At 43.3% G+C, this 24,665-nt stretch overlaps 1 protein-coding gene across 1 annotated transcript in view; it reads left to right on the forward strand.

Annotated features, from left to right (window-relative positions):
* The window catches only part of MAGI2 (membrane associated guanylate kinase, WW and PDZ domain containing 2), a 1,404,484-nt gene extending 1,384,910 nt beyond the window's left edge, over positions 1 to 19,574 (forward strand). The window contains exon 22 of the mRNA XM_054563833.1: positions 17,836 to 19,574. Coding sequence (XP_054419808.1) covers positions 17,836 to 18,494 — 659 coding nt within the window. The 3' untranslated portion in view covers positions 18,495 to 19,574. The remainder of the gene's footprint in view (positions 1 to 17,835) is intronic.
* Positions 19,575 to 24,665: the final 5,091 nt, after the last annotated feature.

Genomic DNA, 24,665 nt, shown 5'->3' on the forward strand with positions numbered 1-24,665 from the left:
GTGTCTAAGGCCGAAGAATCCCTCCAGCATCAGGCAGCAGTCACAGGTAATGAACAAGTTCTAAGTGAATGTTGGTGGTGGATTTTTCTTTCCACCCGGAGCTCCCATTAAAACGCCAGGCTTCAGATGAGAAGCAGACATGGTCTCTGGTACTAAAACACAAGAAGCCTGAATTATGTTTCTGTCTTCCCACAACCAGCACACCTGAACACTCAGCTCCCTCCTTGATGCCATGGGCCACGTGGCAAGAACAGGCGAGTCTACCATGCCAGTGCAGTTCCTGGCAAGTGAGAATGAACCAAAGAGGTCCTCTTTGTTCCCTAGGGTTACATTAGGCTGGGCAGGGGATGGAGGTGCTTTCTCAAAATGACCAATCAACTTCCCAAGCTTTCTCATGCTTTGGGTGGGTCCACCTCCCAACCAATCCCGTCTTTCCCCAGGCTAAACTGGCAGGCCTCTTTGGTTCAGCACCTCCCCCTGTGCCATTTTGACATCTAAGGCACAGGTGCCTGCCTTCCCCTACAGGCACCGCTCCCCACCCCGCGCCCCGCGCCCGTCTGGTACCAGAGGTTGTGGGGGAGGGCTTTTTCTCTCTTCAATTATCTTGCTAGCTTTTCGCACTTGGCCCTATCAATGGATACTTCTAGCTTTGCGCACTCAATGTAAGAACTTCCCCCTGCCACCATCTTGGTCAATGGGGGAGACCCCCGCAATCCAGTCTACCGGTAACCCTTGAAGTGCAGCCTGAGGAGGATCCCCTTATCTCCAGTTTAGGGTCCACCGTTTGAACTTATGGGGCGTGACCTGACCGACCCAGGAAAATTGAGGAATGGGTGGAATGGGGCGCCCTCCTTTCTGTGACAGGATAAAGCAGGCAAGGTCCAGGAACGCAATGAGGAGACCAAGGTGCAGCCAGGAAGCCACCAGGGGGCGGTCTTTCTCCCGCGGGCAGGCATTTCCGCTCCTACATTGTGGTCTTGGGGAGTAGGGGGTGAAACCCAAAATTATGCTCTAACCTCTCCCTGCTTGCACGGTGACCCAGAGGAAGTCGCTTACCCTCCGGCAGTTTCCTTTGGGGAATACAAAAATAGCTCCCACCAACAAGCACCAGAGGGTTGCCGCATGCACACCAACTTGGGAATACCCTGGCAAAAGCAGCCCATTTGCACAGATGATTATCATTACAAATACCGACTTCGCTGTTGAAGTCTATCTAGCACCTGTGTTAGAATGGTTGCACATGTGTTGGGAGCTGCCTTCTGAATGACTCTACCCACGCATTCATGTGAGGATTAAGCTCCCGAACTGCAGAATAGTATTAGCAGGTCCCTGTGACATTTACTTCTCAAAAATCTCAGATTCAGAAGACAAATCTCAGGTGGCAGCTCTGTGGTCAGGCCCCCTCCACCCAGCTTAAGGACAAAGAATTAGAAGCGTCTTAATTACTCAGGTCTAGGGACTTCAGGCCTGAGCCAGAATGAAGGGAGCCTGTGCCCTGGACAAACCCCCCACATTTTTCAAGCAATTTCTCCAGTTCATTTGTTTTAAGCACCTTTGAATTCCTCTGGCATAATCACCCTATCCTTTGTCAACACAAAGTGATTGTTTAAACGACTCAATCATATCATGCCATGGGCGACTATTTCCATTTATTATGATTTATTGCCTGTTTAGCACCAATGTTTCAGACACATTCAACAGCAGAGGAAGCTTTGAAAATGATTTTTCTTTCTGCTCTGGAAGCTGACAGCATAGTAAGACAGCCTGCTTAGAGTACAGGGAAGATTATCCGCACTGATGAGGGTTGTCAGTAAGGACATTTGGGGAAGGAGGTTTAATTTTCCAGATGAAAAAGAACAAGACTTTCTTATTGCCATTGATCCTCCTATGGACCTAGAACACTGATTAAATTGATTAAAGAGAGGGAATTCTCGGTTCTTCACCAGGCCAGGAACAGATTTGTCACAGATAAACCAAAGTCACATGATCCCACTGAATGCAAGAGTCTGGAATCAGTCTTAGATCCCCAGCACAGGCCCAGCCAGCACCTTTAGGCCCTGAATAAGTGCTTACTTAATCGATTAATTCAAGTGTGAGAGAACAGACCACTTATTTACCCATCACTAATCACGTCTACAATTTAGGGAATGGAGGTTATTTGTAACTGAGCTTTTTAGGAAAGAGTCCATCATCATTTTAATTCTTCCCTCAGGATGTTGCCAGGATGTTGTGAGGTGCTGAGCTGACAATCCCGGGACCGTGGTAACCAGGGACGCAGGCTCCTTGTTGTTCTTTATAATGACAGTTAACTAACTTTTTTAAGTTCTATAATATGTGAGTATTAACAATTAGAATTATTTGTAAAAATTAAGGAGCACTATCCACTAACATCATTCAGATATTCTCTCCCCAGTGATGCCTGAATGGAAAAGAGGTAGTGACTGTCCTGTCCTGAATGAAATTCTGAACGGGTCCCCGGAATTCGCTGCGCCGACATCCCCGCCCCACGCGGGCCCCGGGCTCCCGGCCTGCCTGCGGCCCCTCGCCTGCGCCGCCGCCCGAGCACTCAGCCAGCGCGGCCCACACATTAGGGCTTTCCTACCTGTGCACAGACCATAAAAATCAAGGCCCTGATAAACCATCATCCGCAGTCACAGCCTAATAGTTCCAGATCTTCTCAGTTCAATTTTGTTTCTGAAGAAGTGAAATGCCTTATCTTTTGCTAAAATGAAATGAAACCTGCTTGAAATCGGTCATTATGTGTAAGTCCTAAGGCTACAGAAAGGGATACCCATCAGTTTGTTTCTGGGAAGGTCTGAGACTTTTGAAGTTTGAAGAAATGAAAGTTCATAGGCAGCCTTAATACCAGTCCAGCCAGAACTGTCCTTTTTTAAGTAAGGCAAACTCACTGCCTCTGCCTCCCCCAACGCGCGCGCCGGACCCCTCTGCCTTCCGCGGGCCTCCCTCCGGCTGCTGAGCCCTGGCTCCTGCCTTCCCCCGCCTTCCCACCCCCCTGCTTCCCCAACGCACACACCTTGGGAACTGCAGCATGAATTCCGATGAGGGCTCAGATGGTTCAAACAGTGTCATTATTTGTTCTGTATTATCAAAGCAGGGCAGATGAAGGAGGCTGTCACCCCGCCCCCGGGTGAGACAGTTTTTTTGCATCGTCAGCTGCCTGATGGGGAAAAGGGATACAGTAACCAGGACTGCGTGACTGGAGCTAAGAACACAGTAGCCCCAGGGCCCTAGGTTCAGAGAAAGGCCTGGGGTCCCATCTGGACCAAGGCAGCCAGGCTACTGCCTGCTGAAGGCTTGTGTTGGCGACAGCCCCTGCTTGCCTGTATGGCAGCGCTTTGATCTGGATGCCTCCTGGGCTCTGGTCCCATCTTAGGCAGATTGTCCAGGTGGCACACCTGCCAGGATCTATAACTGCTCATCCTTCCCTGGGGCTGTCCCTGTGCACACAGCATCTTCTGCAGAATGTATGGGGAAGAACTGATAAACCCACACCTCTCCTTTTTGTTCTTCGTGGGAACTTTAAGTAAAAGTTACATAAAGGCTCCAAAGGGTGGAAAGGGCCCTGGCCTGGTGGCTCAGTTTGTTGGAGCGCCATCCTGTACACCAAAAGGTTGCAGGTTCAATCCCTTGTCAGGGCACATGCCTAGGCTGCAGGTATCTATCTCATAAGTTTGTTGTGAAATTTGAACAATGGAATGCAAGCACAACATTTAGCATCAATAGTAAATGTCAGTGAATATTAGCTGTTTTTACTATTATAATTCTTATTTATAAACACTGCAAAAAACTGTTAGGTTTTTTTTTTTAACTATTATAAGAGTTCAGGTAATTTTAATTTCCTTCACAGATGTCTTGGGTAGCTATTATATGATTTAGGCTCACAGAAGCCACGCAATTTGCCCAAAGCCACACAGTTGTTCAATAGTAAAGCTAAGATTTAAGTCTACACTGCCTCAGCTCTAGATCTCGGTTGTCTCTCCCATCTCTGGTGTTCTTGAACACTGGTATTACAAAGTCAGGCTCGAACCTTCCAGTGGCTCTCTAGCACCTGCAGAGTAGGCTCCACAGTCCTCCGCACGTCCTGCCGACGAAGAAACTCGGCATTGCTTCCTCTCCTGTCCCCCCACCTCACATCCTGCGTCAGCCCTTGAGGTGTCCCCCTCAAATATCCTACACACGTAAGATAGAACTTAAACAAGTGAATGAGTAAGTGAATGTATGAATGCAAGGATGTATGTGTGGTGAATTCTGGAAAACAGTGAAAAAGCTTAGTTTAAGTGTATAAAAGTGAGAGGTTTGGAGTTTTTCTCTTTTCAAGGTAGGCAAGAGCTGGACAATTTTCAAAGCAGAAGAGAAGCAGAGAAGTAACCACTTGAAAGAAAGGCTAATTATTGAAGAACTAGGGGATGATAATGCTGCTAATAATAAAATTCTTATCAGTCTCATTTTAACTCAAAGACTATTTTCTTAGGGAGGCCTCTCTGAACCCCTAAAAGAGGTTAGCTCTGCATTAAATGATTCTTTACCTTCTTTTTTTCCACTGTCCTTTTGATGATACATCACATTCAAAACCACTTGTTCTGTATTTACCACATCTAACAAGCTCCACAAGGGCAGGGCATCATCTTGTTCATGCGGATTCCCAGCAGTTAGCACGGTGTCCGGCACAGAGTTGATGTTTAATAAATCAACTTTTACGAGTGATCTTGCTTCAGCTTGCTGAAACCGATAAAATAAAAAGAAATTTCATTTCTTGATAAAAGACTCTAAAACATGACACTGTGATTGAAGCAATGCACAGTTAATAAGTTTTAGTTCAAGTATAATTTCTGTCAAGATGAGTGAATTGACTCACCTCTTAGATAAGGAGGAGGGGTCACCCTTATTAACTCTCCTGCTTAAAAATGCCCCCATTGTCTTTAGGGTGAAGTAGTCATGGCTTCGTTGGCACCAAGCCTTCTCCCCGCCTGCTTTCCCAGCCTGCTCTCCGCCACTGCCCCAGGCAACCCTCGGCATCCCACAACAGCCCACTGAGCACTTGCTGATCCCACTTTCTGGAATACTCTTTCCTACTTTCTACATCTAGCGAACTATTATTCTCCTTTCAAACTCAAACTAAAATCTCCCCTACGTTCCCAATATGGGACAATCTGCTCTTTCTCTGCCTCCCCCACAGCACTCTGTCCTTGCCTCTAAAAGTCTGGAAACCTGAAGTCCTGCTAATAAGTTCCTTGAAGGCACTAATTGTTTCTTGTTCATCTTTACATCTCCAGTGCCCAGCACAAGTCTGCATAAAGGTCAATACATTTTCTAATGTGTAAATATAAGAGAAAACCTCAGGGTCCTCCTTGACTATCCTCTTTCTGTCACACCCCATATACATCCATCAGCAGGTCCCATCTAGTCTGTGTCAGAAATATGTCCTGTATCCAGCCCCTTCTCACCACCTCTGTCACTATCTCCTTAGTCCAAGCCACCATGATGTCCCTGGGCCACCACAATAGTATCCTGGCTGGTTTTCTTGATTCCAGCTGCAATCATTCCCGCACATAGCAGCCACACCAAAAGTGTGCAGGTTCAATCTCTGGTCAGGGCAGGTATGGGAGACAACAAATCTGTGTTTCTCTTTCACATTGATGTTTCTTTTTCTCTCCCTTCCTCTCTCTCAAAATCAATGAGCATGTCCACTGGTGAGGGTTTTTTGTTGTTTTTTTTTAAATTAAAATATCATCCCTCTGCTGGAGATCATCCAGTGGCCTCCATCACACTTAAAATAAAATTCAAACTCCTTCCTGTTTGGTCCCTGTTTGGTCTCACACTTCCCCTCCTCTACCTGTTAATCCTACTTACCCTTTCTCCAACAAGCCGAGACTTCTCTTTGCTCTTGTTCCATTTTTGCCCATATGACCTGCTCCTCGGCGGCCAAGTCCCGCTGGATGTCACCTCATCAGAGAGGCCTTCCCTGACCACCTTATCTAAAACAGCCCACATTTCTCTCTGTTGCCTTGCCTTACCTTAATTTTCTGCATTGCACTGATCCGTATCAGACTTGGTTTTATTACCTATTTGCTTATTAATTTTCTGTCTCTTCCACTGTAATAGTGAGGTCCATGAAGACAGGAATATTGCTTTCTTCAGAGATGTATATTCAGTGAATAGACCTATATAACATAAGCAGTTGGCACTCAATAAATATCTGCTGAATAGTTTAAAAAAAGTTCCTCCAGGCATCTGCAGAAGATGGAAGTCCCACCACAGCCAACCAGGGTCAGGGGTGGTGGTCATGCACTGGGAAGGCATGGACATTTCTGGCACTTTCTGCAGAAACAGGTTAAAATACCTGGCCTTTCTCCAAAGCATATGAACTCCACCCAGCTCCATAACACCTACCGCACCAGGCTGCAGTCACACCTTTTGGTGGAGAGCAGAGGCACGCTGCCCGCTCCCTAGGCCAAGGGAGGCCAGGCCACCCCCTGACAAGAAAAAGCAGACGGTGGTTCCTGCTGCCCTTCAGGTTGTGCATCCAAAGCTTCCATGGAAGTCTGTCTAGCTGGAGCACCTGGTTCACAAGGTCGGCTAAAAGCACCAGGAGGTGACAGCCACCCTGGGTGGGAAGAGGAAGGAGGAGACCAAGATTCATTACTGGAAGAAAGGACAGCTCATGAGACTATTTAAAACAGGCCAAAAATAACAAAGAGAAAAGTGACCAGTATACAGAGAACCTCAAGACCCAGGACTCCTGGTCTGAACGCAATAAAGACTGCTCATTTTTCTCATATTTGTCTTGACCTGCCCTCCCCCATCACCACCCTGGGATGTGGGGGACCCAGGGGCAGCAATCCAAGTACCCGGGGTTTAGAAGACTAGGGACATAGATAAGGCCTTAGTCACTGCTCCTGTTTAAGAAAGGCCTTTAAAAGTTACTTTAAATCTCTCTATAGCTGTGTAGGTATAACTAGTACATGTCTTACTTGTTTGTGGAGAGTTTCAGAAAATCAGTATTAGGGACAACCAGTTACCTCAGTTTCAGTATTTGCAAAAATCAGCTAGGAAACTGTAATGGGGGAGAACCTGCTTCCCACATGGTCAGGTACTGTGCTCCACAGCTGGTAGAATGTGGGGAAATGCGCGGGCAGCCTGAGCCTGGCATGGTGCCCCCAGGCAGGGAGACAGGCAGCCAGGGGGAACAGGCGCTGCCTTTGCCACTCCCCTGTAGTTTGTTATAAGTAAACTATATTAAGAGGGGTGGGAGAGGATGGATAGAGCATCTGGCTACCAGGTCCCACCAGAGAGGGAATGAATATGAGTACGGCGTTTTGAAAAATAAAATTGGATGCAGAAAAAAAGCTATTGTCTAAGGATACTCTGAATGAAATATGGTAACAACAAAATTGGATGGCTCCAGGCACAAGAGCTCTGCTTCCACTAATTTACTTGCTTTTAAACAGCCAGGTTGTTAAAAGGGGACTTTGTTCCCTGGGGACGTGTTGATGGGAATATAGTTGCATATCACCATGGGGCCTCAGTCGAGATGAGCATTAATCTTATTCCCATGTCTTGCCCATGGATGGCTTCCAGAGGCTGATGAAAGGATCATGAAGATCTTGTTTGGGCACCACAGAGGCACAGATTTAGCTGGAGCCCAAGAGTCTCCTAAGTAGTTCATTTCCACTCCTTCCATCTTTGACAAGAGTTGGCTATTATTATCAGCTTTGTCATTTCTCCCATGAAATGGGTTCCTTATGATTGATTATCTCTGCTCCCTGCCACTCAAGACAGGGCTGTACTTCTGTGATGAAGAACACTATTCTAGAAAAGCTTTCAGATTAAAGATGTTATCTAAATATTAAAATAAAACTTCCTTAATTCAGATTCTGTTAACTTTGTGAATTCAGAATTCATTATCAGTTTCACTGGGCTGAGACTTATCTTAGTCCAGTAGTGAGGGGAAAGGGAGGTTACTAAGCAAATTAGTGGCAGAAACCTTATTTGCAAAAGGTATAACCAGTTTAAAAAGACTTCTTCACACCAGGCTTAAAAACAGTATATCAGCACCATTAATTTTTTCACATTAAAAAAAATTAAGGTATAATTTATATAGTAAAATTCACCCTTTTTAGTGTACAATTCTACCAGTTTGGCAAAACACGCAGTTACTACCAAAATCAAGATACAGGACAGTTCCATAATACCCCCAATTCTCTCATTCTCCATGGTGGTCAAGCCTCTTCCCGCCCCAGTTCCTGGAAACCACAGATCAGCTTTCTATCCCATTAGTTTTAGCTATTTGAGAATGTCATATAATGGGAATCATACAGTATATGACCTTTTGAATGTGACTTCTTTCACGTAGCACGGTGCGTCTGTGAGTCACTCGTGTTGGTGGGTGTATAGGGAGTTTGTTCCGTTTCACAGCAGAGTACTGCTATTCCATTGAACCACAGTGCACTTTTCTGTTCACCAGCTGGGCATTTGAGTTAAAGCCACTATAAAAATTCACAACCAGGTTTTTGTGTGAACATAGGTTTTAATTTCATTTGTGTAGATACCTCAGAGTTGGACTGCTGAGTTGTATAGTAGCTAAATGTTTAACTTTTTAAGAAACTTGCCAAACTTTTTCTAAAGTGGCTGTTCTACTTTTCATTCCCAACAAAAACGTGTGAGAGTTCCAGTTGCTCCACATCTTTGCCAGTTTGTTCAGTTTTTTTATTTTTGTTTTTTAAATTTTAGCCATATTTATAGATATGCAGTAGTGGTATCTTCTAGTTTCAATTTGTATTTTGCTATTAATGAAGTGGAGCATCCTTCTATGTGTTTATTTGCCATTTATATATCTTCTTTGGTGAAGTAATAATCCAAATTTTTTGGCCTGTTTTAAAAATTAAGTTCAAACTATTAATTTAATGGCCGATATGTATGTAAATATCCATATATATGATTTCATTTGATCAGCACAATTCTAGGAGGGAAGCAGAGCAGATATTATTCCCAGTTCTCAATATCCCTGAGAAATTGGAAATGGTCACATAGTCATGTGAACTTGAGCCCAAGTTCACCCCAGGTGGCAGTACTGGAGAGAGAAACGCGGCTTGCCATTGACACTTTCCTCTGCAAGTTGCTGACTTACTCTTCCCGAAGACAAACAGGGCCACTATTCAGCAGGACCGTGAACTGTCAGCTGAGGCTGCAGGTGACTAAGTTATGGAAAGGTAAAGTCTGTCCTTCCATCTATCCTACACACATTTCCAGCCCCCTCCTGCAGTGAGACTTCCTGTGTGTTGTCTCCCTCCTCTGGAGTCCAAATCCCAGCTAGTAGCACTGAAAAACAATCTATTAAATAAATCGTCCCTGACTTTCTCCTCTGCCCCCAACCGCTGAGTGGGGATGTCTGCATTAGAATGAGGGCCTTCAGAGACACCACTTCTTCCTGCTGCGGCTCTGGAGCTGCTCCGTCAGAGCTTCAGGGGTGCTGAGAATTAGTCAGAGAGCCCCGGCAGGTGGAAGCAGGGGCTTCAGATCCTCCCAGCCCAACCAGAGCAGTTTTGTTTTTATCTGTTTTACATTTTGGGCTTTCATTTAAGATTTTGTTTGAAAAGAAGAGAATGTTGCTTTCTGAAATATGCTTGAAATAAATGGCCCAACATATGTCTCATATATCCTGTAATGCAGATATTTTACTAATTGAAACTGACCCCTCGAAATTCCCACATCCCCAGATCAATCTGGATGATGAAGATTTTACCTCATTGAAAAATAGAGCTGAGTTTTCCTTATCTGTTCTTCATGCCCCTCCTCTGCAGGTCATACCAAGTATTGACTCCCTTTGGCCTCCGGGGTGTACAGGAAGGGTTTGGCTGGTATCATCAGACCTGGAACATGTTTACTGCAGTGCACTGCTTAAATATTATCTTTTTTCCTGTGTGCCCTGATGTGGAAAAGGTTAGGAAGCCCAGAACAGAACTGTGGTTTGGACTTGGACTCTGGAGGCACATAGTTCATCATTCTCACTCGCAGACACTAGCGGAGTAGTCCTGGCAAACTGCTCAATTTATCTAAGCCTCAGTTTTCTCATCTGTGAAATGAGGACAGTAGTGCCGTATTTCTTAGAACTGTTCTGAGCATTAGAAGGTAATGGATATGATGCACACGGCACAGTTCCTGGCACATATGAAGAACTCAGCCAATGCTCGCTCCATGCGCAGCCCCACAGAGCCCTGGGATTTGCCCCTTCGGCCACAGAGGTAGTTATTAGCATTTGCCATGGGCTTACTACTGCACCTTGATTATGCTTTCAAGATGAGTATAAATGTAAAGGATCACTAAGCAAATATGAGCACAATTTTTGAAGTTATTAATGTTTATAACACCTAGTTTACATCTCTCTGGTAATAAAAGTGAAAAAATACATGCTTAAAGGCCATTAACAATGCCTCCAGATTGGAAACAATGCTTCAGACAGAGCAGAAGCAAACTAAAATAATTTGTTCTGAAATTTTTAAATGCACATTTTTCTTATTTGTGTTTTGTTACAAAAAGCAATTGCCTTTGTAATGGTCGAACAGATCCAGATAAGCCATAATGGTTTGAACACACCCTTAAAAGATTTTTCTTTTCAACACCAAATGACTTCACATTACTATCCTTTGATCTACTCTAATTATTTTTATATTTCTCACAATATTCTAAATTAGAAGAAAATATATTTCAATGCAACCATATCAGTATTCTTTAACCCAGCCAATTGTAGATTGAAACAAGAAAGGTTTCTGTAAAAAGAAGTAACACTTAAAAAATCCATGAACCTCTTTGCAAAATAATTTTGAGCAGTAAAAGTATTTATGTCTCAAACTCACTCAATGTTTTCAATATCTAGTGTATTTTCGATTCAGTCCAGGTTCAAGGTGTGACACTCTGAGGGACATTTTTAAAGTCCATAGTATTATCCCTGTTCTTAAGAAATCTAATTTCATTATTCTCTGATTCTAGCTCATACTTACAGCATTTTCACAAATCAATACCCTAATTACGGCAACAGTTCTGTGTCCACAATTCAAACACAAACTGCATTTCAGAGTTGCCATTTAGAAAAATGATGGATCTGCCTGTGACGATCACTTTAGATGGAAGTTTTTGTCAGGCTGCCCCAAAAGAAGAAATGAGCCCCCTTTCTCAGTCAGGATAGTGGGTAACGAAGGAGTCTAATAACAGTGCTTCAGCTGAGCTTGTAGAACATCACCCACTTCAGAAAGTCATTCAACAACCCTACTCCATCACCCACCAGCTACACAGCCTTGAGCAAGTTACTTAACTTTGTGCCTTAGTTTCCTCATCTGTAAAACGTGCACGTTTTCATGTGAGTAAATGCGTTCCAAAGGCTTAGAAGAGTGTCCAGTACCTAGTAATCACCTCAATCAATGTTAGCTATTGCCATTATTATTGTAACCAACGGTGGTACTATTACCTTCCTAAACACCTTAATCCAAAGGCAGCCATTACGATCTGTATACCAGCTCTGCAGTGAGAGAAAGAAAGCAGCGTGGGAACCCTTATTCAGGACTTGGGGGCTTAATCATCCCAAAGCTGGAAGCCTTATGGCTATCAGGTGAGTTGTGAGGCAGGGGACAGGTCCCCTTTCCCCTGAGACAATCCCTGGCTCTCTTCCTGAGCAGTCTCCCTTACCTTCAGCACTGGATAAAATTAACTCTTCTTTGATTTATATTTTCCTTTTCTGCACAAATTTTTGCTAGATACAAGAGCCACCTGGGAGAACCAAGAATGCAGGTCTGCAATTAAGTAGTTTATTCCTAGTTGGTCACTTCTATGGTCACTGTCACTTGGGTTATATTCCATAAGATAAACAAGATGGGGTATTTCATTTTGTTTTCTTTTGATCGCAGGCATATGAAGTAAAAGAGTGTATTTTATTTTCCAGTACTCTGTGTTCCCATAATTTAAGAAATAGTACAGCTTTTAACTCAAAAATAATGGTGTGTGTGTGCCATTTGTGTACATATATACAAATAATATATAATTATATATTAATCAGCCTGCATTCTAGATTCTAGAAAGGAAAGAACCACTGTTAAACGCCAGGGGAACTTGGCCATATGTTCTTGGATCCAGAGCTTCTCTTTGTCCCTCTCCATCCCAGGGAACACTGATGAAAGCTGAGAACTCTTCCCAATTAGTAGGCAAGGACCCCCAGAAAACGGAAATATCTTCTGGAGGGCAGGCCCCTTGTAGTACAGTCCTTCCCCTCTAAGTGAGTGTTCTAGGAACCCATCCATATCAGTGCACCAGCTGGCGTTGTCATGAGAGGCTTCGTTCAGCTTCAGTGAATTTTTTTTTGAAGACTCAGCACATTTGCCCATTTCATGATGGGTGATTTATGAGCACACCTGCCCACACCACATTGAGTGTTCAGCAGTTTTTGACCAAAAAAAGCATGCTCCTGGTGCCACAACCTCCATATTCACCCAGTCTCACCCTGAGCAACTTTTTTTTGTTTCCCCTAATGAAAAAAGTCCTCAAAGGGAAACATTTTTCTGATGAGGGAGAGGTGAAACAAAAAATAACAGAAGCACTAAAAGGCATCAAAATCGACAAGTTCAAAAACTGTTTTGAGCAGTGGAAAAAAAACATCTCAATAAGTGTATTGCATCAAATGGAGAGTACTTTGAAGGTGACTGAAGTTTAAACATGTGAGAATAAATACACAATTTTTTATAAATAAATTCCAGGTTTTCTTGGGTCCCCCTTTCTACTTTCTGTTGCCAGTATCCTCTTTCTGCATTCTTCCCTCCAAACTAATTTATTTCCTCTTTTACTTCAAATATATGTCATCATTTCACCACCATTCTCTCTCTAAAAATGGATAAAAATCACAAACACAGACCTGTTTGGGGCAGAGTATTCTTTAAATGAAGATCTTTTGCCTTGAATTATTCCCTCAAGTTGGCATTTGGTTTCAAGTCTTCCCTTTCTATTTGTGGAATAGAGTTATTTGTTCATCAAATATTCATTGCGCACTTACTCTGGTGTCCGACGGTAGGCTGGGTGTGAAGTCCACTGTGATAAGTAAGACCAGTGTGGTCACTGCCCTCTGTAATCGAGGCTGATGTTAATCAAATCAGGAGGCAAATACATAATTACAAGTTATAAGCACTACGAGGAAACAAAAACAAGACAATCTTGAGGAGAGTAGAATATCTGCTATGGATTGGGGTTCCCTGACGTGATATTTAGGAATCCTAAAGGATGAAAAGGAGTGCCATGTGAATAATTGGGGGAGCACATTCCAGACAGAGGCGTCAGCAGTGACATCCCAGAATAGAGAATGAGCTTGGTGCAGCTGAGGACGTGAACCGAGGCCACTGTGGGTGGGGGAGAGCGGGTGAAGGCTGCTGCAGCTGAGAGGCTGGCCGGGATCAGATCACACAGGCTTTTGTGGATCGTGTTAATAATTTTGGATTTTAATCTAAGTGGTAAGAATTCACCAAAAGTTTCAATTGAGGGAATGGTGTGATCTAACTTATATCACAAAGAGGCGTTGTGGATGCTGTATGGAGAATCGCGGAGGTAGGCAAGAGTAAAATAAAGAGAAGAATGGGTTATTGTAGTTGCCCATGCGAGAAACAGTAGCTTGGCCGGCCCACCTCTTAGATATGGTAACTAGGTTAGTTGTCCTGGCCTCTGAGCTCAGGGGGGAGGTGTGGGGTTCACAGTATACTCTACTTAACTTCTCTTGTCTGAACAACCCTGAAATTCATCTTTGCAATTTCTGTCTTTAAGAATATCCCAAGGGTTAAGGAAAGATGACCATTCACACTGTGGCCTTCTTTTAAGAGTGATGATCTTGGACAGCCCACACTGGTTCCAGTCTTCCAGGGACTGTCCTGTATCTTGAACTAGGGTGGCGAAAGTGAAGGTGAACAGAAGTTGACAGAGTCCATATATATCTGAAGATAAGACTAATGTGGCTTGCAGGTGGACTGCATCTGTGAAGTGTGGGAGAAACAGGAATCAAGGATGACTCCAAATGATGGTTGTGCCATTCACCAGGATGTGGAAATAAGAAGAGAGTACCAAACAGGCTTGGGAATAAGAGATTTACATTTTGGACTTGTTAAATTAAAAATGCTAATGTATTTGTGTAGAGAGATCAAGTAGACAAATGGACATAGCAGCATAGAGCTTAACAGAAACATTCAGGACTATTGTTGTATAAAAACTACATGAATGCATGAGAACACCTAGGAGAGGCTATGAGGGAAGGAAATGACCTATGGCCAAGCCCTGATGAATGCCAGCATTAGAGGCCAGGTAAAAGAAAAGAGGAACCTACAAAGTAACTAGAGGAGGAGCTGCCAGAGCATTGGGACAAAAAGCTGGAGAGTGGGCTGTATGGCAACCAAGAGTCCGGCTTGCTTCTGGGGGCAGTCAGCTGGAGGGCTGGGGGAGGTTAAGTCCTGAGATGAACTCGGAGCCCCAGCCTCTGGATTTGACTACAGGAAGATCATTGGTGACCTGGACTAGAACAGTTTCGTTCAGGTGCCAGTAGGGTGGAGGAAGATAGTTCGGAATAAAAGATTTTTTCCGTTCTAATTTCATCTGTTGGGTTGAGACGGTGTCTGGACAAAGGAGCTGCAGAAATCCCAGCAGGCCCACATGGCTGTTGTCATCTTTCCAAGAGGTCTGTTATTTTTAATTCCAGCTAGAATATCTCCCACAGGAAGGATGTTTGGAGCTGGTTTCCTGGATAGCAACTTCATAAGTGAACATGATCACACTCATTAGGCAGTGGTCAGTTCAAGAAAAAATAAAAAGAGAGGGAGGGAGAGGAAAGGGGAGAAGAAGAGGGAAAGAAAGAAAAATAAGGTTTGAAGATATGAGAATTAAATGGGATTAATTCTTCGGATTACTGTATATCAAGATTTCATGAAAACCGGAGGTTGAAATGTTGGAGAAGGCCTCTGGCTGACCAGCACGGTTTACGTCACCTGGATGCAGCAGGTGATAGGGCCGGGCATGGAAGGGGCCGCTGCTGCCTGTCCTTGCTGCTTTACGGAGCGTTGCAGGCTCAGCCTGGTGCAGGTGCTGCATGTCTAGTACTGAACTGGAGAATTCCTGTCCCCAAAAATGAAAACTATTAAACCACATATATAGGCATCCATCTTTTAAATCATTTTATTTCGTGATGGTAGTTCATTTTAATTTATGACTAATATTCTTAATCAGTAGTGGCTTAGAACATTTCAGCTTTTAGTTTCTCCCATTAAGCATTTAATAATCTGTAAACAAACACTTGAGAAGTGTTTTTATAAGAGGGATTCTTTTTATATTTTTGTATTTTGAATAATTTTACCTTCTACTTTACCATTGTAAGCAAGTTCAGAAATGAATGCTGTTTTCGGTTCCTTACTGGGATCTTGATTCTGTTGGTCACCAGTGGCGGCTGATTTGGCACATCCATTTCATGTATTTTAATCCTATTTGCAAGGCTACATCTTAGGAAAATTTTCTCAATAAGTAACAAGAGTAAAAAAAATATGACATTTTTCTCCTGGTTTACCCATTTTGTAATCTTGGTCAAGTTACTTAATCTCTCTCTGCTTCAATTCCTCCTTCAGGAAATGGTGTGAATAATCTCAACCTCCCTGAATCTCAGAAGTAATTTGAGGCCAGCTAATTGACTCTACTGTATGTGATGTAATGGGGGGAAAGAGCTATTAAAATGTGAAACATCCCTTTGATGGTCCAAGCTAGAGATTACCATTGTACCATTGCACAACTACCCTCTAGTTAGGCCTTTTGAACATCACTTTTAACTCTTTCAGGCTATATCTTCCTATGTTAGTGACATTGCCACCAGCTATCATTTTAAAACTATAATTTTAAAATTCTAACCCAGAAACAGAGTAATATACTACAACTTTCATAGAAAATATTTGCATCTGAGGATTTCAAAATATTCCAAGGATACCTGAGGTAAAACAAAACTACACCAGGGAATCAGCATATGGGAATGGCTGACTTACTGACTCAAAATCTCCCTGGCAAGTATGCTAGTTAATATGGTCCAGTATGTATGTACGCAGCCAATGGGGCACAATAGAAAAATCTGACTCACTATGTGTAAAAACTTGTTATAATCCTTCCATTGAAGGTGCTTTGCCCTTTGAAAGTACACGTCTCACCTCAATGAGGCAGACATTTTATCTTCACCTTATAAAGGGAGAAGTTGAGGCTCTGATAGATGGAGTAGTTGGTCCAAAACCACATCAATGGTAAATGCCAGAGGCAGGATTGGATTCCAGTTCTTCTGATGCTTTTCTAGGCTTTTTTTACCCACTACTAAGTGAGTAAACATAATAATTGACATCAGTCTATGGAAAGAAGGAAGAGAACATTGTGTCCTAAATATTCCATTCAAATTTAACATCAAAGGAAAAAAATTTTACAACTGATTTGATATTCTACAGGTGGCCAGAATTAATGGAACTATCCTGCCCTCTTCCTCTCCTCTCTTTATAATTCAGCATCTAGGGTACCAGATAAGAACCCTCAATCTGTAAACAAAGTAGACCCTTGATATTGATGGACTGAGTGTGTATAACGGGCCCAGACAGACTCTGACACATGACACTCCAGTGGCAGGAATCTGGGTGACATACACCGAGACTGGTGTAGGGGGCTGCCTCTCTTGGCTAGTGGGGTGCCTGGCCTGCCACTCCGTATTCAGATATCAGCGTGGCTTCTTTGTTCCCCACACATAACCATATACCAATTCTATGGAGAAAAAATACACTCTAGAATGACATTCCAAAATTTGAGGATTTCCAAAGGAATAGAATATATTCCTCACAAATATTAAGGGTTCACTGTATTGGATATCCCTGCTTTAATTTTGCTTTAGTGGCCAGAAACTCAGGTGCAATGTTAATGCTCATAGGGGTGACTAACTCATCCGTTCTCCCTCTACTTGGCTTCTGACCAGTGGTTGCATTTTTTAAAAGTCATTTCTCATTTTTATCATTCTATTTTTGTATGTGTTTGGTTGTTGCAAATTATCTGAAACCCTTTCTTAAAGATCTTAAATCCCAAATAAATTTTGAAACTAGGATTCCTAGAAAGAATCATTTATCTTAGTGCTAGGAGTTTTATAATGTTAGAACTACCGAAAAGAATTAAGGATAATGATTTCCAAAAGACAACGATGAACGTTTTTTGATGAATATATCCAAATTCTGAGACTATCTGACGGTAGCTGAGAGTTATGCTTTGAGTGACACCTAATGGTCGGAAAAGTCATTCTCCTAACTTTTTCCAGAGAACTCAGACCAGTGTTTCTCAAAGTTTGGTTCTTAGACCACGTTCAGAGCCACCTGGTTGCTGTTAAAAACGCAGAGCAATTCCTGGACCTATCCTACTGGAATCTCTGGGTCTGGCCACCCAGGAATTCGTATCGTTCCCAACTTCCATAGGTTGTTCAGATATATAAAGAGGACCGTCAGGCCTGATGACACGCAGAAGTTAGAAGTGGCCAAAGTGGAGGGATGGATTAGGACCGGGCTCGGCAGGGACCTCCCTTGTCAGGAGAGCAGGGGTTGGGGTAAAGACGGCGGCAGAACACCGAGCCCCGGGGATGCTGCCGGCTGCCCCCTTGGCAGTGAGGGTGGGGGTGGCGGTGGATTGGGACCTTGAAAGCAGTCGCCCCTGGCTACCTGCTCCAGTCCCTGACGTAGAGAGGTCGCGGGAGCGTCGAAAGCCCGCGCGGCGGCTCGGCTCCTAACGCCTGTGCTTCCTGTCCCGCAGACGAACCCAGCTCCTGGAGTGGTCCCGCTGCCGCCTCCCCAGGTCTGCAGGAAGTAGGCGTCTCCCCGGAAGACGTCCTCTCGCCATTCTCTCCATCACATCCAGCCCCACCCTCCGACCCTTCCCACCAGATAAGCCCAGACCCGACTTGGGATATCAAAAGGGAACACGACGTTAGGAAACCAAAGGAGCTTTCAGCTGGCGGCCAGAAGAAACAGCGCCTCGGGGAGCAGAGGGAGCGCTCGGCGAGCCCGCAGAGGGCCGCGCGGCCGAGGCTCGAGGAGGCGCCCGGCAGCCAGGGGCGGCCCGAGGCCGGCAGGCCCTCCTCGGAGGCCAGGGCGTCCGGGCCCGCGGCGGCGGCGGCGGACGCGGTGGACGTGGCGCGGGCCGGCGGGAAGGAAGGGCCCCGCGCCGCGACGGGCCCGGAGCTCGGCCGCCGCGAAGGCCCCGGGGCTGCGCCTGCGTTCGCGAGCCCCGGCGGCGGTGCGCGGGAGGCGGAGGGCCGGGTGGGAGCGCGCGCGGGACCCCGGCCGGGCGCGCGGCCTCCGGGGGGCGCCCCCGCGCGCAAGGCCGCCCTGGCGCCGGGGCCCTGGAAGGTACCCGGCTCCGACAAGCTGTCCGGCGTCCTCAAACCCGGAGCCTCGGCCGCCGGCCGATGAGCTGCGCGGCCCCAGCCCGCCGCCCTGCCTCGACGCCTGCAGGCCGTTCTTCTTCGGTTACGTCTCGCGGCGTTTTAATTTATTTTCACTGTCACACGCGTAGATTCACAAGGCACCGAGGCCTGGGAGCTTCGACGTGAGGTCCCAGGTGTCCACCGAGCATAGGCGGCCCAGCCCCCACGAGCAGACCGAAACTGATCCCAAAGCCCCCGGTTCCGCTGTGGGGGCTTCCGCAGCTATCGAAGAACCAAAATTACGTGAAGAACGTCATGGTGAGACAGTGCAGTGTAGCTTTAGTTTAAAAAAGAAAGAAAAAAAAAATCCCCCCACTGCATGAAGGATCTGGATATCATCCAAACTTTATATCAAGAAACTGGACAAGTTAAGAGCAATCACGAACTGGAATATCGCCTTAAAAATCAAACTGCACGGAGCAAGCTGAAACTGAGACAAGAGTATATCTTTTAATTGATTTAAAGAGTTGTAAATAAATTGTTCTTGACATATCTAGACAGGGGTTAAAAAGGTTTCTTTGAAACATTAAGAACTGTTCGCCCATGACCTGTTTCCATGGCTCACCCGTGACATCCATCACTGGTATTAGCAGCAACGTTCTCTGCGTAGTGCAGGATGAGTTAGAAATCTAGTGAATTCATTGGTATGATGCCATTTTTACTGCCATTTCTGTGATCAAATCATATTTCTGTATGTTTTCAGTGGTAGAGAAAAAAAAAAGGTCTTAAAAATTGTATCCTAGGGAACAGTCTGCCGTAAGTCAGTCAGAATTTCGCGGTTTAGCTCATAGATCTTAATTGGTTTTCATCTAAAATATGAATTTCATAGAACCACAATTTGTTTAACCAAGATTGGCAACGCTGCAATTCTTTCATGAAAGGGCTTTCCTATTGTCTTAGGCTAGCAGAGATAGCAGCTTCTTTGACAGCAATGTTATATTTCACTTATTTTATTGTCTTTTAAAAAAATCCTCTTCATGAATTCATTTTCACTTTCATAGAGCAGAGGCAAAGTATTTCTCCTATATTTTTCAGACTATAATAAATCCTGATACTAAAAAATCATTATGACCAATTTATTTTCATTAAAGAACATAAATCCTTTTCACATTCCTTTCTGCTTATCTTTCCTTATTCTTCCCTCTTTTTATTTCCATTTGGTTTGCTGCCTTTTTTATATTTATATATATATATATATATGTGTGTATATATATATATATATATATATATATATATATATATATTGGTTCCTACTGGTCTTTACCAAGCTTTATTCCTTTAGCAATCCCTAGATGTTTCTGTTTATCTTCATCGATCTATGGTTGATCCCCTAGTAAAATTCTAAGGCTTGCTTTTCTGCCCTGCTACTTTAATATTTCTTTGGGAAAAAATGGTATCCATTTGTCAACCAAAGAATCTCCAAACCTTTAGAAAAATTTTATAAAAATTTATTTGAGCCAGATTTTTGAGAAAATGCCCAGAAGCCAAGTCCCAATGGATTGAGAAAATGCTCTGGAGAGTGTCAGTTTTCCAGGTCATTTTATTCATTTAGAATCAAAGGAGAAACAGGAATTTATGATCAGTCCATTCTGTGTGATTACTTTTTGTTACAGTGCATGTCAGGTCTGCCATGTAACCCCGTGAGTTTGTCAGTTCTGTTATACAGCCCCCTTTTCATTCACACATTGTTACTTATTTGTAGCTACACATATTAAAAGGCTAAATGTCTCTGAGGGCAGTTTGTCTTTAATATGGTCTGAATGAATGAGGCTTCATCCTGTTGGTAAACTGGCCCTCATAGGAGCTCAAATGCAAATGAGCCTCACCTCCCTGCACTTGTAGTCGATGAGGAAAGCAGGGAGAGCAGGTCTAGCACACAAGGTCTCACCTAACAACCTCCCTGTGTTGGCCCTTTCCATCTTTGTAATTGCTGTATCCTGAGCACTAGCCATTTAATTTTCATCAGGCATAGGAGTAATGCAGTTGTTTGACAAGAGGAAAATATGGTTGAAAGCCTCAAGTGAAGAGTCTTGCAGCTTGTAAAAGCAATTTCCAAAAATGGAACCCATTCATCATAAACAAAAGCACAAACACATGTAGCAGTTTACAATACATTTGGTTTAATCTCAATTAGTCTTTCTCCCCTGGACTAGAAATCCAGTATAGTTTGCCATTAATTTATTGAATCTGGTTTTGGACAATGCTTCTGTAGTGTAGCTGCACGTCCCGGTACTGTATCCTCTGACATTTATTTTCCATGTGTTACAAAAGGATAAAAAAAACTGAGATTACGCTTGCATAAACTCTAATTTGCACAGTTCACAGCTACTACTTGTGCAGTAATTGCTTTATGCGGCTGTAATCCATAACCTGTGAAGACAGCACATCATCTAAATCCCATTCCAAATAATATTTCTGTGTAGTGTTAGCTGTGAATTTACCCTGTACAGCTGTATCTCTATAAATATAATTCCATGTATTAATAGTCACAGAAAGACTGTAAGTGAGCAACTATTTTTATGAAACGCACCACTATGGATAAATTAACTTTTACAGAAATCTTGTTTACTGTATGATATTCTAAAACACTGTCAAATAAAATATATATCCAAAAATCTTTTCTTTTTCCAACTATATAGGCTGTGTGTTAATTTGAGTAAATATTTACTGGGATTTAATTTTTTTAACTACCGTTTTCATAGATGTTTTTTAAGTACATATACATGTAATGCCCCAAACAAGACTCCTTTGAATCTTTAATCCAAATGCAGCAGAATTACAAGGGGGGAAAAAAACTATTGACTTGTTTCTCCCAAGTAAACTGAGAGTTTTCTCACAGGTAATCTAGCTGGTGTTCTCCTGTCAGCGCGCTACATCATTGATGGATTGGCAGCCTGCTTCTGTTGCCTGCTGCACTGAGTGATACTGAGCCTTATTTTCAAAAGGATTTAGTGTTGATCAACAATAAATTTCATCACATTTTTTTTCTTTTAATTCTGAATTTTTTTAAGCAAAAATCCCAAGAATTTTACACAGAAGCCTAAAGTAAACTTAGAGAACAGTAATGTAGAGGTCCATAATGAATGGCCAAATCTACCTTTTGCCACATATTACAACATGTGCGTCGGGGAGAAGAGAGAGTTCTCTGTGGTTACAGGACAGTGACAACCGCACTGTCAAGGGGATGACAATCCAAAGTAACAGCCTCAGTCCCAGTGCCATGAAGACTGACGGCAACAGGAGCCCTGAGAGTCCCAAACTGACTGGTTTTTACTCCAATAAAATTTCTTAAAAATTAAATGTACTATGTATCACTTTTAGAAAAGGGAAGAAGCTGGTACAAAATATGAAATGAAGCACAAAAGACATTTGTAATAAAAATGTCAGTCTTTATGAACTGATCAGAGAATGACCAAGTACAAGTGGAAAAAAAAAGATTTATAAAACAATGTAGTTAACAAAATGGGGTATAAATATCAATAATGCACAGCTAATTACTATTTTAAAAAGGAAAACATCATTAAGATATCAAAAAGCTTAGAAATCAGCGGACAAAGCAATGAGGACAAAGTCAGGCCAGGACTAGGGTGGAGGGGAGTGAGGCACCCGGCCCGGGCAGGAGCCTGGTCATGAAGAAAAGGGCTCCAAGGTCAGGCAGGCGGCTATGGATCAGTGAAGAGCCAAATGGGGACAGGGTCAACGGGCCCTGCCCAGAATCTGTCATTGTGTGAACTCCAAGTCCACTGTGGAATGCTCTTTCAGTTTCTCAAGAGAAGGATGAAAGGAAAGGAAGAAAAAAAAGAAAGAAACCAGTTCTTTATTTGAAATTTGATGGTTCTTAAAGTATGACAAGTTTAATTCACTTCTTTAAGAAACACTGAACAAAAAGGCAAAACAGTATCACCGCAAACTATCTGCAGACCAGTCTGACCCACAGCCCACCAATCTGTAGCCTCTGTCTTAGAACAAAAGACAGGCTTTCAGCAGAGAATTGGAAGGTCTGATTAACCTTCCAAGCAGTGGATAATACAGACCCTGGAGATCATAAAGGTGCGGATCTTGAGGTTCACACATGCCTGGAATAGTTTAAAACGTGTATTTTAAGTGTGAGTACTAAGCCAGAAACACGATTGCTGTTCCTGCAGTACAAGTGAATTTGCCGTGAAGCTAAAGAAACTGAAGCTTGCATGAGCCCTGAAGCTTATTTGAAATTTTATATTTTCTTTCTTAATGAGTCTCCCCCAAAATGTAAACTTGCGGCTCCCCAAAGTTGAATCTGCCTCCTCCCCTATTGATACTACTGCTTTTTAGGCCAAATTCTCAGCAAAAATCAAATGATATGATTGCTTAAGAATTTGGAATTAAAGGTTTCTTTTTCAGACAACCATAATGCCAGACAGGATGCCTGTAAAATCACAAGAGTACTTTCCAAGTCTTAAAATAGTAAGGATCCTGTGTCTAATGACAAGTTCTGCCTTGTGTCTAGTTCATTTAGGACACCAATTAAGTGTGTCGAGATTATGATTATGACTGTCTGTGGTAATAACAACTGTAGTTGTCAACATGTGGGTATAAACAAACAATGGAGCAACATCCTAGAATTAAACTGACCCCTTGCTGGGCGCCCCGCCCCGGGCAGCTCCGTGACGGCCTGCATCTGCCCCGCGCCCCTGAGGAGGGTAGCTGGCAACTACCAATGAGCTGCCTCCATTCTGAAGGGCACGAAGAGTTCGATGAAATCTTTTCTTTGGATGAAATTGCCTCTTAAAGCGTGATTTCCCCTGGAAGAAGGTGGCAATCTTTTGAGCAACAAAGTAGCCTTGACTTTCTTTGTGAAGTGGAGGGCAACTTTTCTAAAACACTAACAAGGTTTGTCTGTGTACAAGGACATGAAACCCCCTCTGTGGTTCTGTTCCAGGTCAGCTGCCTTCACACCAGGGAACACCCATTCCTGGGGTACACAGAGACTTCCTAGGGGGACACGGGCAGGGACAGCTTAAATGAAATACATATCTAGAACTGTAACTTCCATGTTTATGCATTTCAAACCTGTGGACTGCCCAGCCCCATGTCCACCTGCCCTGTGTGTGCAAGTAGCCTTTACATTAGAGAAGAGAGATGGACCAATTGCCTACCTGCATTTTACTCAGGTTCATCACCCCAAGGTGTAAACATCTTTAGGGCATTAAACAATTGTAGAATGCAGCCCTCTCCAGGGAGAACCAAGAGAGCAAAGCGGAGAGCATCAGGAAAAGCTCTCTGTGCAGCCAATGCCTGCATTCACCCAGGCCCCCTGGGAGGGCTCCTACCCATCTAAGAATTAGCACCCACATTTATCGGAATTTTGAAATAAAGTCAGACATTTTCTGATTGAATGTGTACTTTTGCTATTTGTCTGGCTTGAACACATGAATTGGCTTTGCCAGTTAAATTATATGGAAGTTATTTTTTATAAATTAGGTAAGCCTGCAACTGCAAAGTTTAAATATAATATATATAAAGCACACATGTAAGAGAAAATATATCCTTTGAAATATTTAAATTTGTGATAAAATTTGTGGATCAATAGTTATCAAAAGAAATGAAATCAAACCTAGATTTTTATAAAGTTATTTTAGGGGTTACATGAGCTAAAAGGGGCACTCACTAAGACAAACCTACTTAACTTCATTTAATAAAAGTTTAAAAACAGCGTTGAGTGTCTACTCTATGCAACATTACAGGTGAACAGAACACAGTTCCTATTCTCGAGTTGCCTATAACCTAGTTAGGAGATTGAGACACTTAACACAAGAAAGAATGTGGTAAGTGTAACACAGGAATCTGGATACTGTAGGGTGTGGAATAGTTGGAAGCAGTTAGTAGTCATCTTGAATAAATGGCATTTTAGTTGGGATTTGAAGATTGGGTAGGATTATAAAACGGAGGGGAAGTGTGAGGGAGAGAATAGCATGAGAAAAACCAGAGTTAGGAAACTTGGAGAGACGTCAGAGAAAGAGGAAATTGTTTATTTTAACCAAGACTATGTTGGAAGGGGCTGGATTAAACAAAGAGTAGGTTCAAGCATATTATAAATGCCATTAGTGAACAGTGATGAGTCATTAAAAGATCCTGAGGAGAGAAAAGACAGAATCAGCACTTGGCTGTGGAAGGAAGT

The sequence above is a fragment of the Pteronotus mesoamericanus genome, unplaced genomic scaffold (genome assembly GCF_021234165.1).
Source record: "Pteronotus mesoamericanus isolate MK-2021 breed Mesoamerican mustached bat unplaced genomic scaffold, CSHL_Meso_final scaffold_85, whole genome shotgun sequence".
NCBI lineage: Eukaryota > Metazoa > Chordata > Mammalia > Chiroptera > Mormoopidae > Pteronotus > Pteronotus mesoamericanus.